Here is a 15,762-nt window from a genome sequence, read left to right as displayed (position 1 = left end):
CTCATGCTCTCAGTCCCATGATCTTGCCCATATCCCGGCTGAGAGCACAGGTCCTTGGTGGGCAGCTTTTGCTAGTCTTTTACTCACAAGCACCCACTGCTCAGCTCCTCCAGGACCCCTCGGAGCCAGCGCTCCAGCTGTGGCTTCTCCGTCTTGATCGTTTCCTGCACATCACTGAGGCCTTCCTCCTGGAATGGCAATGGGGGGGAAGCAGTGAAGGGGGCAGTGGAGCAGAGCCCCACAGCAGGCTGAGGTTTAGCACCACAGCCACTCCATGAAGAGCAGCCCTGGCACTGCCAATAGCACACACCTGCTTCTTCCCCAGACTTTCCTGCCACAGAGCTCAGCTCTGGCACATGTTTGGCTGGGGGAGGCTGGCTTCAGTTGATGTGAATTTCACCTCTCTCCACCTGCAGGCATCACAAAGGCTCCTCAGCAATCAGTTCAGGCTACAAAGGAGGCTCTGCCACAAGAGTGGCTCACTCCAGGAGTCCAGGCAGGGAAAGTCTCCCACCTTCCTTCAGCCTTCCGGGGGACACTCTGGGTCTGACCCACACCAAAATTCATTCAACCCCCAGGGTTTGGCCATTCATTCTGTGGAGCGTTTAGTATTGCGGAGCTTCCTCTTTCCTGGCATGAGTTTGATAAAGGCTCTCTGCAATGGTCTGGCCCTGCTTTGTAACAAGCTGCAGAGACATGCAGGGAGCCGGGATGTGCCAGGAATGGCCTACCCCATCCCCTGAGCCAGCTCCATCCCCAGCACATACTGACCACCTTGTCTGCAATCTTGTCCATGATGGTGGCATTATACAGTCTCCGGCGCTGGTCTGGCCACCAGCTCTTGATGTACCTGCAGGCCTTCTTCTCAAAGTATGGCACGTGGAAGCAGTTCCTGCAACAGGAAGCAGAAGGATGTTCTGTGGTAGGACCACTCCCAGACAGGAATGGCCATTGCCCCCCACCTCTCCCAGCATGTCAGAGCGCTGGGATGGGGAAATGGATATACATGAAGTCAGGCCAAGAGGAAAGGCGCTGGGAGTAGCATATATGAATTGCACGTTCAAGGACAGAGACTCCATCTCTCCTAGCACCCTTCCGCATCTGGAGTACTGTGTCCACATCTGGGCTCCCCAATACAAGAGAGACATGGAGCTCCTGGAGTGAGTCCAGCAAAGGGCCACTACGATGAAGGGACTGGAGCATCTCCCCTAGGAGGAAAGGCTAAGGGAGCTGGGACTCTTCAGCCTGCAGAAGAAAAAATTGAGGGGGAATCTCATCAATGTGGACAAGTATCTGAAGGGAGGGCGTCAAGAGGATGAGGCCAGACTCTTCTGCGTGGTGCCCAGCGACAGGACGAGAGGCAACGGGCACAAACTGGAGCACAGGAACTTCCATATGAATAGGAAGAAAAACTTGTTGACTGTGAGGGTGACAGAGCACGGGACCAGGTTGCCCAGACAGACTGCAGATATTCAAAAGCATCTGGACACAGTCCTGGGAAAAATGTTGTAGGTGACCCTGGTTGAGCGGAGGTGGGGGTTGGACTAGATGATCCCCAGAGGTCCCTTCCAACCACAACCATTCTGTGATTCCTAGCACCAGACCGGTCCCCACCCAAGCCCACAGCTAGGCCAGCCATGCCTGGGGGAAACTTTCCCCTCCCAGCCAAGGCCCACCCAAACTGCCCCCAGGCATGCCCTGCCTGGGTTAACCCCTGCCTCTGCCCAGGGAGGGTTGGGGCTGCATGCATTGGCCAGGTGCTCCAGTGTGACAGCGCATGCAGGCAGACACCATGAGCGAGCACAAGTGAAACCAAAGCACTAACACCCTATTCTGAAAGCCAGCGAGCATTTCTTATAGACCCCCCTGGCCTTCACAACAGGCAGAGGTCTCTGCTGTTTGCAGAGCTGCCAGATTTCCATTCGTCTGTGGGATGGACGTGGCATGGAGAGACAATAGTCATGGCACAGAAAAGGGGGGGGGGGAAGAGCCAGGATCGCAGGCATGCCCTGCAGAACAGGTTCATGCTTCTGGTTTGCCCAAGGCAGCCTGAGCATCCGCTGTGAGCCAGGATTCACCCTGGATAAAGCCACTGCAGATCCTGCTGCAACTGGAATCACCCTTAGGTTACAAAACAGCTTCACTTCATCTTGTGAAGCTATCTGGGTTATTTTTAGCCAGAAGATGTCAGCAGAGTCCCACAGTTGATGGGGAAACTCCCTGTGCTCTGATAAGGCAGTAGGAAAAGCAAAGCCCAGGGGAATACACTCTGTAAAACATCTGTGCTTTCCATCTCCCTTCTGCATTCACCTTCCCAATGGGCTGCTTAACAAGTGCAGCAACCCCAGGCAGACAGTTCTATCTAGAATGCAAACAGCCTTGATTCAGGTTAGTCTCTTCCATTTCCCAGTTGAATTAAGTCAGTCAGTTAATTTTGATTAGCAACATCTATCTGCTGGTATAATAGTTACAATAATCCACTTCCAATACATCTCCTCAGGTTAAATCCGATTAGCCTTCCTGAGTACAAGTCCTTTGTATTCAAATCTTGGCCAGGGATGGCATGCAGCCTAGACACACCAAGACCCGGGTCCTGATCCCATTTGCTTCTGGGCTTTCTGAAAAGCCTTCTGAAGCTCCAGGTGCTTGCGGTAGTGATAGGCGCCACACAGGCAAGTGTGGGACTCAGGATGGTGCAGCCCCTAGAAGAGGGGTTTGCTCTAGGGTGCTCCCCAAGAGTTTAGGAACCCCGGGTGCACCACGGCCAGAGCCACCACACTGTGGGGGTGCCGTAGCCTCATGAGTGCACAGCATGAGTGCAGAGCAAACCTAGTCAGCAAAGGAGAAGGGACACCGCAGACTCACACTCTAAGCATCTGGATACCTTGGAATTGCGCACTGATAGCTGCTGACTGTGCGCACTGATAGCTGTTAAACGTGCAACTGTTAAACATGCACACTGATAGCTGCTGAATATACTGATAAGCATCCTGTTGACCATCCTGTTGGCATCCCTACTGTTATCACCTAAGACCATCCGTTCCATTGTCCAGCTATGGTCTGGCACTGATCAATGAACTAAGCCCGGGAAGGATAAAAGACAGCAAGCCACATACCTCTGTGCGGACTCGGACTCACCGTCAGCTGGCCTGCAGACGCCACAACCCACCCATCAGCGGGGACGCCCCTGATGCCAACTGCCAGAGAGAACCTGAATCCTCTTGGCGCAGCTCGAGCGTGGTGAGAACAAGCCGGGGAAAACTATACCGCAGGGCTGGCCCATAAGGACAAGGAAAGGGCGAGAGCGGTCATTATAGCGTGCATCCGAGAGCAGTCATTGTACTGGGCTTCCGTGGCTTAACCATAGAGCTCTGATACGTGGGGGTTTTGGATTCCTTACTATACTTCTTAGCTTTGTTATACTTGTAGATTGTCTGCTGGTCATGGTTTAGTGTTGTCCAGTGTCCGTCATACGTGCAGAACCGCTTAGATCTAATACATTCTTACATCTGACAAAGAACCATCTCTCCAGTTCAGTGCAACTAACCCCAGAATACAAAAGAATCCCGGACGCCCCACTAGTGGCACGTCACAGGTAGAAAGCATCGAGTAGACTCACATTTGCAGCTGTCTGGATCACCTGTCTGTTAGGGTAATTTCTACCTGCACATCGCAAAGAATTGCCTCAATTCTACAGAGGGAGAACCTGAAGCAGAGAGAACAGAACTCATCTGCCCAGTGAAACTCACCAGTTTTGGCAGTCCCAGGAATAGGATCTACTTTCCCCATATCCTGATTCTCTGACACTGACACACGAGAACGAGGCATGCCAATAGTTAGAGGGAATGGGAATAGACAGACTGACCAAAAGAGAGAGAGAAGCTACAAATCTAGACACTGAAAGAATTAAGACTTTTACCCCAAACTCCTGCTAACCCATCCTCATGAACTTCCTCCAGCAGTTTCTGCATCCTCCCCTCTCTGTGTTTGTGACCTCGGCTAGCTTTTCAGATCCCAAGTGATTCCAAATGCACCTTGCCCCAGAACAAATTACCTTAATTACTGAAATCTATGCCTTATTTCAAGGTAGACTTTTTGCCAATCTCTAAACGGTCTCCAGGATGCTTTCACATGTCAGGCAGCTAGAGAAATCAAAGACGCAAAGCCCAGGCACCTCCCTCCCTCTTTCCTCCCTGATGGGCAGAAGTGCGTTTGTGCATTCACACATTTGCTGTGGCATCAAAGGGTCCTAGGCAGGGACCTGTCTTTTAGGCTGGTTTTCTGAATGTCTGAAACTTGCATGTGCAGCAGTCCATCTGCTTTTTTTAATGCCAACCAATGATTTTTGAATCCACTGGTTAACTTTCCCCTAACTTGCCACAGAGGTAGAGCGTTAAAGGTGTGGATAGCTAGGAGCGCTGGGCACATAACTGGCTGCGTAGATGAGAGAGGCCCTCTGTAGGGTAGGCTGAGAGGTCAACTCAACCTTTATGAGACAACAGGCAATCGACAAGAGTGCTCAGCACTGTAGGCAATGGCGGTGGGTGTTCAGCTCTTCTTAGCTGTAATACCCAAGATGGGGTCTCTACAAGCACTTAGCTAAGCTCCCTTCACAGGGCACAGAGAGCTAGTGGCGGCTGCTGCTGCTCCTAGGACTGGTTGGCTGAATGACTCTCCAGGTTCCTGGGACTGCACTGACTCCATCTCTGCTGACTCTCGGGGGAGCTCAGATACCTGGCACACAGGCCAACACCTTCGGGCAAGGAACTAAGTCACATCTCTCCCCACGAGCTTTTAGGTCTGCTGCTCCCATCAGCCTACAGACCGTTCAGAAACCAGATGCTAATTCCCTCTCCTGCAAGGCAAGGGAGCACACTGCCTCTCTGTTTCCCAGCTGCTGGCAGGAGACAGACCTCTCCTACCTCACTACAACACTGCAATGTCCCTTCCCTCATTTTCCCCTTGCCATGCCCAGCAAGGCCGCCCTCTGGTGGCCAGGAGGGCACACTTACCTGTCTGTGACCAGGGGTTTCATGGGTTGAGATGAGCAAAGGGAGACCAGCTCTCCATCCTCATCACCGTCTTCCTCACTTGAGTTCTGCAGCAGCTCAGACTCTGCTTCGTCCCCATCCCCTCCATCTTTCTTCCTCCGCAAGGTAGGCTTGGCCATGCCATCTACGGGAACCAGATTGTTACCTCAGGAAAGAAGTCACGGGGCTATAACTCACACTGGGGTTAAACAGGCTCAGTCACCTGCCTTTAATTCAGGCTGGGGAGCAACTTCCTCTGCAGGAACCATGGGGGACAGTGGAGTTCAGCTTTCTGAAACCCTGACCAGGGATTACAAACTAACAACAGAAATCTGTCCTCTACTCATGCCCCCTTCCAAGCCATTAGAAACATACATCCTTCCTTTGGTGGTTAACCTCTGGAAACACAAAGCCAGGTGCTCTCAACTGAGAGATGGAGCAGATCCACTGCTGACAGGAGATCACGCAGCAAAGAGCTCATCTGGGGACACACACGGCTTGTGCCAATGAAGTAGCCATCACCTTCTTCCTAAACTGAGAGCCTCGGATGCTCTGTCAAATGTTAGCATGGAAAGAGGGGGTAAACAGCCTGCTTTTGGCCTTGGCTCCTGCAGTCTCTGCCGGGCATGTTTCAAAACCAACCTCCTCAGAAAACCACCAACCTATTGTGACCTCAGAGTTGATGGGTTTGTCACCAATCTTCCTGTCCATCACGGTAGCTTCCAGGAAGACTCCAAAGAGAAAGAACTCCTCCATTTTCCCAGGACAGTTCTGCAGGAAAAAAAACAGGCAAGTAGGATACAAGGTTAAGGTCAGCTGGATGGACCCTTAGGAGAACAAGCCACAGGGCAGGGGGTCCCAGAAGGCCACATTCGGCACCTTGAACACCTACACGGGCTCTATGAAGGGGACGTGCCACTGTCTAGGTTTTCATGGAGACTACGAGGGTTTTCTCTCCCTCTGCTCAAGCCTTCTAAGAGATAGGTGTCTGGCTGAACTCAGTGTCTAGGCTCACTGCACGTTCTTTTTGAATGACCATAAAACCTGAAAAATCTTTGCAAGATTTGTTGTTGCGCTGGGGGATCCAGTGCTTTTAGTGCAACACCAAATAAAATCCTCAGTCTATGAGACCAGACATAACTACCAAGGGGACTGAGCAAACTATCACTAACACCCAGCACTTGTCACTGGCAACCAAAGGGTCAGGGAAGACTCACATCAGCAACTCATCTCCAAGATCTCCACAGCAAGGCTTATCAAAAGCCTGGCCCGGAAAGAGATGCCTTCACCCAGACCCTCATTCAGATCTTGGTGCTCATCCATCAGGGTGTAGTTCCGAGTGGAGCCGTACATGTTCACCCAGGCACGGCCAAAGGTGGGCAGGAAGCCTGCAGGAGACCAGACACACATCTGGATGTGCAAGAAGGAGGGCATGGCTTTGTCTCAGGGCTCAAGCTGGCTCATGGAATGGCATCACTTCCCTGCTCTGGGTAGGGTAGTACAGGATTGAGCATGCGTGTGTGCGTGCGCGCACATGGAAAATACACACATGCAACAATACATGGAGATGATTTTGTGGTGACAGCAGTGAGGGGGATTGTGCAGCTCACCACGCCAAAGACACACACAACTACTCCGTTGGGCAAGCCACCCAGCATGAGGCAACAGAGAGGAGAAACCCTCATTAGCCACCTTCGTAGAGCCCTCTCTGCTTTTACATTGGTCCTGTCCACATGTGCGCTAGTGCATTTGTGCATGTGTGTGCATTCGTGTGTGCATGTGTGTCTGTGTGAACATGAGAGCCTGTCACATATTCATCCATTCACGGCCATGAATTTTCTGGAAGGGCCAGTTGCTCTTGGGTGTCTTTTCTTTCAAGTTTCTGACTGGAGGCATGTTATGGGACTTGGTTTTCAGGGAATGGGTGCCCAGTGATCTCAGAAAACCACTGCAGGGAATAAAGGTCTCTCCTACTGGCCACCAAGGAGCAGCTGTCTCCAGGGCTGGGGAAGGAGCCTGGGCTATTTTGCTAACTCTCTGCCAAAGGGAAGCCTCTCTCTCTACCATGAAGAGGGTGTCTCAGTCCTCCCCTCATATTAGCTTTGCCTTTGTCTCCTTCGTTAGAGACCTCCCGCCAATCAATGAAATGGGTCCCAATGGCCACATCATGGACTTCGTCAGAGTCTCGGACCTGGATCTTTATCCTCTTGCACAATGGGGGGAACATTCCTGTGAAGACTATTTGCTCATTCCAGAGGGGCTCGTAGCTGCTCTTCCGCACAGATGTCTTCCCCTGCCAAGTGGGAGGAGAAAGCACATGTTTCACAAGGGTCTGAGCCCACAAGCCACCCACCTTCTTTCAGACCTCAACTCCTCCCCTGCTAATGACCATGATAGCAACATGTGTTCTGCTCGGGACTTTCTTCTCCCAAATAGAGACTGCTGGAGACTGCAGACTGATGCAACCCCCTCGTAGTCTGGGCAAGAGAAGGGAACGTGGCACAGGACAAACAAGCAGCTTTGTCACACAGGTCAGCATCTACATGCCAGGACAGCTGAGATCATCCTTGGCCACGTAGTCCCAAACCTGCACAATGGCTAGCCCTGCTCACGTTATCATGTCACAATAGTATAGCAAGCAGCTCACCCACCTTCTGCCCTGCAAAGAACACCTCCACATCGGGGTCCACCAAGTCCTTGCTCTCCCCAATGAGAGCCTTCTTCACATTGGCCACGAGGCTGGTGTTCATACGGGGCAGCCCCTCAGCTCAATAGATCTTTAGGTAGAAACGAGCCCATTGCCGCTCCGGAGGGACCCCATCTGGAAGGAGGAGGTTCCTGCAACATCAGAAAACAGGACTCAAAACAGCTCCTGGGCCTGGCAGGTTTGTCAGGAGAGACTTGCAGAAGAGGGAGAAGCTGCCCCACTTGTGGAGCACAGGCTGTGAGGAGGTGGAAAGGTAGCCATTTCTGCAGCCCTATATTTTATCATAGTCCTGTTCCTGCCCACCCTCCTGATTCAGGACGGGGAAGGGCGGTTTCATAAGGGAACCTTATGGCAACACATTGAGGTGCCTCAGAGACAACCTGCATCTTTCTAAAGGGATATAATCATTATCAGCAGTGGAGCCGAGGGGAAGACTAATCTCTACCTAGTTTAGACATCTGCAGCAGCCCAGATGAATGGGATGTTAGAAGGGCCTTTACCTTTGGAAAAGGCCCTCATACCCTGCCAGGGTATAAGGAGAACTGGGGTGGTTATACTGGAAGGAAACTTGAGCTCCATGAAATGGCTTCTCGTGGCAGGTCTTGCTTCTTCTCTCTTCCCCGAGAGCTACAGAGGATGCCGTGAACAACAGTTCTAAAGGAACTTTGTCCACGATAAAGTGGGATAAGAGCATGACTACAGCATGGAACAATAGTCCAAAAGAGTTCACATGCTGCTTTAAGCCCCTTGGTGCCCTCCCTGTCCTTACAGCGGGTAGGGAGACCTCAGCCATCATTTCCCATCTTCCCTTCAACCTCACTTCTGTGGCTCCCATTCAACGGCCAACTGGAGCAACAGCTAAAAAGTACGGACATCATGTTGGTTCACATCAGGCTGGTGCTGGTATGCACAAGTGAACAACCAGCAGCAGAGGGTCTGAACTGATATAAAGGACTGGTCTGTAGTGATGTGACCAGGATTTGCATCAGTAATCTAGCAACTCTCCTCTTTCCAAGAAACAATCTAGTTGGCACTTCTGATTGCAGTGCACAACTACTAGAGGGGCTGTCAGCCTAATTGGGAAGGGATGCTGTCCTTACTGAATAATCCAAAATAAAGTGACACGAAAAGCTCATAGCTCATTCCCAAGGAAGGATACAGGAAACTGGCTCCACGAATCCTTACCCCTCAATATCATCCTCATCTGTCTCATTGGCTTTGTGTGGTGTCTTGATGTTGTCCCCTTTCCCTACCACGGCAACGGCACCCTCCAGATAACCTTTAAGTCCAGCAGTGAGACCGACCCTCAGGGTCAGAAAGGATGGCCCGTTTGCGATAGAACTGGTGCTCTGAAAGCCAAGGAACAAGACAGACATTTATCACAATTACAGGAATTACTGCGAGCACTGGGCATGTCTGTCCACTTGACTGCAGAAGCCTGCATGCATGCATAAAGAGACCTCTCCAGGTGTGAGGAATTCCAGACAGAACCCCCTGAAAATCCATTGGGAGGATCTGCCCAATGTTGGAGACAGAGAAGCAATGGGATAAACTGCCTGTAGAGGTGTGGAGTTTCCATCACTGGACATTTTTAAGGCCTGGTGCCTCTTAGATGGGCGAGAAAGATCTCATCCTTCTGTGGAGTGCATCAGAAGAGATGCTCTCTTCAGATCCCTTCCAGCATCGTTTGCTGAGCACCCCTGAAATGGAAACTTAGCTCTCAGGACTCTTCAGAGGGGCAGAGTGCTACAAAAAGGCCTGATGCATAAGCTAAGATAAAATCCCAGTGATTCTGGATGTCTCTTCTCTAAAGGGAAGTTTCAGGTCTTCCTTACGCTGGCATGCTGCAAGCCCTGGGCCCTCCAAGGAGCCATGCTCTTCTGTACAGAGCAGGCATTTCTTAGTCTCCTCTCCTGCAGATGGGTTTGCTTCATCAGTCTGCCAGACACGTTCAAGACGATTCACTGATTCAGTGACTTTTCAGGCAGAAGCTCAGCAGGGAGCCTGTCACGGAGTAGGGCTGATCCTTCCCAAGAGCAAGGGTATGGACTGAATGACCTCTCCAGGGACCCTTCTGGACCTCCTTTATACTAATCCCAACCATGCCTGCTTTCGCTGCGCACAGCGAGTGCAGGATGCTGAAAGCTTCCACATTTCTTTTATGGTTCTATAAAACAGGCTTCCCTGAAACAGAGGTCCTCTAAACAAAGCCCACGATAGCACAGTGGATTTTAGTAGCACTCATTGGGCCCCTCTGTGCTAAGTCAAGGCAGGCTGTAGCATCAGTGAGCAACATGACATTCTCACAGAAGCTCTAATTAACCTCTCTTTCTTTGCACACTGGGCATCTTCCTGTCTTGGTCTAAAGGCCAGCCACACAGGGCTAGACCTTCAGCTCTCGGAAAGGTCAACATCTTGCCTAAGCAAGCTAGCTAAGCTTCTTAGGAGGTCAGTGGAGAGAGAATGGCACATCTGAGGACAATTCTACCTGCGTGCATTATGCCTTATCCTAGAATGGGATATACCATCTTCTGGAGAGGCTGAGGGCTCTTTTCGGACTGCAGAAGGAGCCTAGATGACATGCTTGCACCCGGGATACTAAAATTAAGTTGACTAAGTGTTGCCAAAGGAAACTAGTGACTGCCTGGCTACCTTGCCAAGACATTTGTTTGATGGTGAAGGTAGGCATCTATATGACCCCTTGCAAATTGTGGTGACATACCAGGCTGGGTGTAAACAGTTCCAACATCCACCTTGAAGGAGCCTACCAAAGTCCCACTGCGCAAGAGATTTTGAGTGGATCACCTGAAAAGCGAGGGAGAACAAGTCAGAGCTTTTTTTCTGCCCAGCCATGCTGGGAGGGGTAGGGCTGTTTCTAGAACGGTTCAGTGTCAAACATTAAAGGATTTGATGCATCTTGCTTAGTTTGGGCAGGAGATATAATCACTCACTGTGCTGTGTGAAGCACAGTGTGGTTGGCAGCTCTTGTTTAGCAGTCTTGCAAGCAAGTGTACACTTGGATTCAACAGAAAAAAAAAAGTAAAAAAAAAATCATCTTTGAAACAAGATGCAGTGTTCCAGCCACTATGGCAACAAACACTGAGACATTCTCCTCAAGGAAGTGTCTCAAAGATGCTTGAAATCTATGCTTTAATTCCCTTCCTGGGAGAAATTACACAGCCAGACTATGCATGGGATAGATGTGGATGCTCCTAGCCAGCCTGCTTTGATCTGTGTATCTAAATCTCCTTCCTAGTCTTCCTTTGCGGCTCTGGGGAGAGCTGGAGCCTCTGTTTTGCTCTCATTATTTACACTTCTGAATTTCCTCAAGAGCTGTACCCACCCTCATGCTTCAGGGAATCCACTGGCAGCCTCAGGAAGCTCTTGCTTCTCCCCAAGCCTAAAGAGACATCCTGAGACAGGCTTAGTTTTGCCTAGCTAGGAAATACCAGAGAGCAGCCACAGAGCAACAGAGGGAACACGAGTGGAGGGGGGTGTGGCTGCAGCAATAAGGACACTGACAGAGGGACTGGAGGGGTCTGCAAAGGAGGTGAGGCTCGTAGGACATGAGGGCTCAGAGAGAGGGACTGAGCACCTCCGCTCCTGCCAGAGGTCTCGCATCAAGGGTCTTAAATCCATCCCAACAAGTAAGTAAAATGGGTTGGTTTCCACCAAAGCCCACTGAAAAGGGCAACACAACCATGCTCACTTACGGACAGCTTGATGATCTTATCGAACACGACATCTGGGGGAACATGGAAATCAAAGACAAAGCACTGAAAGAGAAGGAGCATGCGTGAAAGCAGGGAAGCAGGCATGGGCTCCTTCTGAATTGAAGGACAATATTATGGTCCATATCCCACCAACAGAGACGTGTCTGGGCAGAGGAACAGCCTGCAGTTCACGTCACAGCTGCAGAGGGACCCACGTCAGCCCAACAACTGACAGCATCAGTGATCTCAGAAACTAAAATAAAGCATTAACTTCTTGGAAAGACTCAGAAAGTGGGCACAGGATCATTTAATTTGAAACTGATCAAGTAAGGGGTTTTGTCTTGCTTTGGTTCTTTGTCACCATTTTGTAAAATACCAGAGGGCCAAGGTTTCATCCCTCCTTCTGCATGGTTTGCGATTTCATCTTACTCCATCTTACTTACTAACAGAAGAAAAAGAAAAAAAAACCAAAGTCAAATAAATGTAATTTGCTGTCAAACTGCAGTCTAGGCCTTGAGGAGCAACGAGCCTGGAGCAGCACCTCAGGAAAAATCCAGCTCACCTCATTGTAGTAAGGGCAATTAGTCGAGTCCTTCATGGACGTGCATTTCTTTTCATCTCCAACCTCCACACAGGCCACGGGGTCCATGTTGAGCCCAACCAGCTGCCGTGACTCAATGACTATGATGCTGACCTGGGGAGAGAGATTCATGGACCTCCACCTTGGCTGCCCTAAACTGTGTCTCCACCTGGCTCTCCTCTCCAAGGTGCTTTCAGTGCCGGGGTGGCAGCTGGGTAGTCTCTCTTCATCACACAAAAGAGACAGGGCTGCTCCTACAAGCCTGAGAGAGCTGCGGCATGGCATGGGAGGTAGGAGCATCAGAGCAGCCCTGTCCGTTCAGATGGCTCTTCTGCTCCAAGAGCACGTAAGGCACAAAGTTGAACAGATTTAGCTAAGCTGCGGGAACAGACACTCTGCTACTGATGCCCTAACTGGCTTAACTTGCTTCTGCTAAAAAATACAAGGGGTAAACCGCTCATAAAAGGAAGCTGATAAAAGACAGCTGAGCTCTCTAAAGAAGAGGACAAGACTGCCTGGCATTGATTGCTGCACAAACTGACTTACTGCAGAGGAGCTGAGCTGCAAATGCAACCTCCTACCCCTCACCCAAAGCTGCACCAGCTTAACAAACCCAGCTCAAATCCCTTCCTCATTTCAAGGGCAGCAAGGTAGGTGCGAATACTCTCAGACTCCTTCTGAGGAGGTAAGCAGCTAAGGTCACCGCTCTGTTCCCTCACCATTCCCAATGAAGAGCAGCCTTGTGATACTCCTGTTTGCACTGGCCAATTAACTGAACCTCTTGCTCTGTCTTGCACATAATTCGTCTTGCACCTTCCTCCTCCTCCTTACATTCCGATTATACTATTCCCGAACCAGGGACACTCAGTCCTCGTCGTCCTCGCAACTTGCTTTAGGCTTTTTATGCGTATAATTAAACCTCTTCCACATACTGCTCTACTGCATCTTCTGATGTCAACTGGTCTCTCGTGGGATTTAGAAGTGGACGCCGTATGTGGTCTACAATAAACCTTTAACAACAAATCATTATTGGCATTGTTCCCAGACATCCCTAGGAACGTGCTACTGCACTAACACGCAAGGACAGAAAAGTAAACGGCTGCCGAATCAGCATGACTCAGGGAAAACGAGAAGAGGAACAAGATAACAGCAACCAGGCACCAACCTACCAGAGGAAATCCAACGAGTACTGCCAGCCAGGCCTCGTCAATTGGGAACGCTAAAACAGGTACTGAAAGCCTTTGGAAATTAAGAGAACTGTGTTGGAGATTGCCTGCTTCAAACCCTGATTAAGCTGGGCTTTCTGGGCTTGTCACAATGGACAGCAAATCCAGTTAACTACTTGAGATATAGCTTATCACTCTAGCATTTAAATACCAGCTTTTTGAAAGTCATCCTCCCACAGGAACAATACCTGAAACAGTCGTTCACACGTGAGCCAGCCTTCAGACTTAACAAACAAATTGTCAGTTGCTTTTGTGAGCGCAGTACATTGAAACCCGCGCTGGACTCGCTCCCAACAACGCCATGCCAAGGTCCATAACCTGCTGCACGGGGAGGAGGCACAGCCTCGGTGGGACTCCAGCAAGCCTAGGCCTGCTCAAGTGACTGTCAGTCCTTCCTCCTGGTCCCAGAGCTGTCCCACAGGCCATCGGGGACAAAGGCTTCAACTAAGAGATTCAGCTCCTCAAGTAACTACTCTGCTGATAGTTGTGGTCCAAGAAAGCGTGAAAGAAAAGTTCTCAACTTGCCTCTTCCTCCCCTTAAACACTCCCTGTGAAATGGTCTCTCCCTGGGCTCTGAACCCCCCGAGCTGAAGTTGGGGGCACAGCGTTGTCACCTACCTGATAATCCATCGGCCTCCCAGCACTCGGCTCCATTTTGATATCAGGCTTGGACCTTCCAAAGGGCAGGAAAAAAGACCTCCGTCAAACAACAGAGGAACTCACTGCAGACTGTGACAGAGCATTTCCCAGGGTTACTCCTCACAGTGCCAGCTCCCTTGGCATGAGAGGAATATAAACTCCAGGGGCTGTGAAATGCCACTGAACATTCTTTGTTCAAGCGTTTCTGAAAACGGTTGCATGGGGCAACGTGATTTCCAGCATAGCTCAGCTCAGGGGACACATGGCTCTGGGGAGCAGGCACGTCTGAGAGTTTGCCATCACCTCCTGGCTTGCACAAGCTCACATCTGGCCTTCACCTCTTGTTGGAGACACTGGTGGTTACAGCCGTGACGGAAGCCAAGGAGACTGTGTCTGGGTCCAGTCCACCTCCTAGTCTCATGGCTTTTCGGCCCAGGTCTTCTGCTTCCAAAACAGCAGGTTCCTCTGCATAAAGGCACACAGACAAAAGAACGTCTCTTGTTGTTTCCACTCGGTGGATAATTAAAGACTCCGAGAAAGGTAACCAATACATCCTATCAACCTCTCCTGGTAATACAAAGAACAGTGGTCACCTGGTCAGGTCACAGACAACCTGGTTTAAAATGGATTTAAAAGAGGTTTGCGTAGCGTGACACATTATTCCACCTGTGCTGTGTGCCAGCACAGTTTCATGAAGGCAATAAGCTTTGGAAAACTGAAATCCGACAAATGAGCAATGCAGACTTCACGAGGTAAAAGAGCATGTGAACATGTGCTGCAGCTCTAACTGCCATAAGGTGATGCACTGCTGAGGATGAAGGGAGGTGGGGAGCTGCTTTAGGGTCACTGGTTTGTTTCGTTGGCACAGGGGGAAATACTACCAAAACCACGCATAGAGCACAGACATCGCTTTTGGGAAACAGGTTTCCTACCTCGTGGCTAATCCAAGACTTGGATCAGTTGCTTCACCATAGTCTGGCCCGGTTCTGTGAGATAATACAGAAATAACCTTGGGCCTCAGCTGAAGTGAGGGGGATCTAGGCTGGATGTTAGGAAAAGCTTTCCTAGGTGGAGAGAGGCACTGCAGCAAGTTGTGTGTGAAAAGAGTGTCCTCATTTCCACTGAGGGACCTAAGCAGATTCCATCCTGCCACGTGTGGGTGGAGGGACAGACCAGCACCTTCCCAGCTCTGCTTGCAGTGATTCAGTGGGTTTGTTTGACCCGAGCAGAACTGGCAATCTGCCTGGGATGGCAGAAAGAAGCAGACCACCACTCAGGAGGGATGCTGGGAGGACTACGCCCTGTGGAGGGCAAAGGGGGAGGAAGGATACACACAGCTGTGAGGCAATGACCACATGAACAGTTGTTGCAACTGTTCCCCCACCACTGGTAAATCTACATGTGAATGTACTCCACAATCTGGAAGTACAGCCTTTTCATGCCTTTGCATCCCAGATGGCTTTCCTCATCACCTTAGGTGAAGTCTCCACCACAAGAAGAACGCCCTTTCACTGGGGAGGGCAGGAAGATCACCAAGGTTTCAGTATTATGCCTCTACAGTCTGCCAAGGCCTCTACCTCTATAGTGTCTCAGGCCAAATCCCTCCTTTCTTCTCTTAAAAGCTGGCTGAACAACAACAAAGATTTGCCCATGAAGAATATCTAAAGCAACATTTGGTCTTCCTCCACAAAAAGGCATTCCCCAATTTCTTTGTCACTGAAACATCATAATTTGAGCCGAATGGAAACAACAACAAATTTCCGATCGCTAACCACCTTCTGCCTTTCCAGAAAGGTGTCCCATTTCAGCACTGTAGCAGGTATCGAGACCTTGGAACAGACAACCTTGAGGCAACAGAGCCCTACCT

General features: G+C 50.4%; 1 protein-coding gene across 1 annotated transcript in view; it reads right to left on the bottom strand.

Annotated features, from left to right (window-relative positions):
* Positions 1–15,762, bottom strand: part of LOC138066503 (otoferlin-like) — a 109,850-nt gene that overhangs the window by 34,203 nt on the left and 59,885 nt on the right. The window contains 15 exon segments of the mRNA XM_068936371.1: positions 88–188; positions 772–892; positions 5,013–5,196; positions 5,693–5,801; positions 6,210–6,418; positions 7,137–7,323; positions 7,682–7,868; positions 8,923–9,041; positions 9,043–9,086; positions 10,460–10,530; positions 10,532–10,542; positions 11,451–11,513; positions 12,013–12,144; positions 13,875–13,929; positions 14,234–14,360. Coding sequence (XP_068792472.1) covers positions 88–188; positions 772–892; positions 5,013–5,196; positions 5,693–5,801; positions 6,210–6,418; positions 7,137–7,323; positions 7,682–7,868; positions 8,923–9,041; positions 9,043–9,086; positions 10,460–10,530; positions 10,532–10,542; positions 11,451–11,513; positions 12,013–12,144; positions 13,875–13,929; positions 14,234–14,360 — 1,720 coding nt within the window.

This window comes from Struthio camelus, chromosome 3, assembly GCF_040807025.1.
Source record: "Struthio camelus isolate bStrCam1 chromosome 3, bStrCam1.hap1, whole genome shotgun sequence".
In the NCBI taxonomy this organism is placed as follows: domain Eukaryota; kingdom Metazoa; phylum Chordata; class Aves; order Struthioniformes; family Struthionidae; genus Struthio; species Struthio camelus.
The sequence above is the reverse complement of the archived record's forward strand: the minus strand, read 5'-3'. Positions and strand labels throughout refer to the sequence as shown.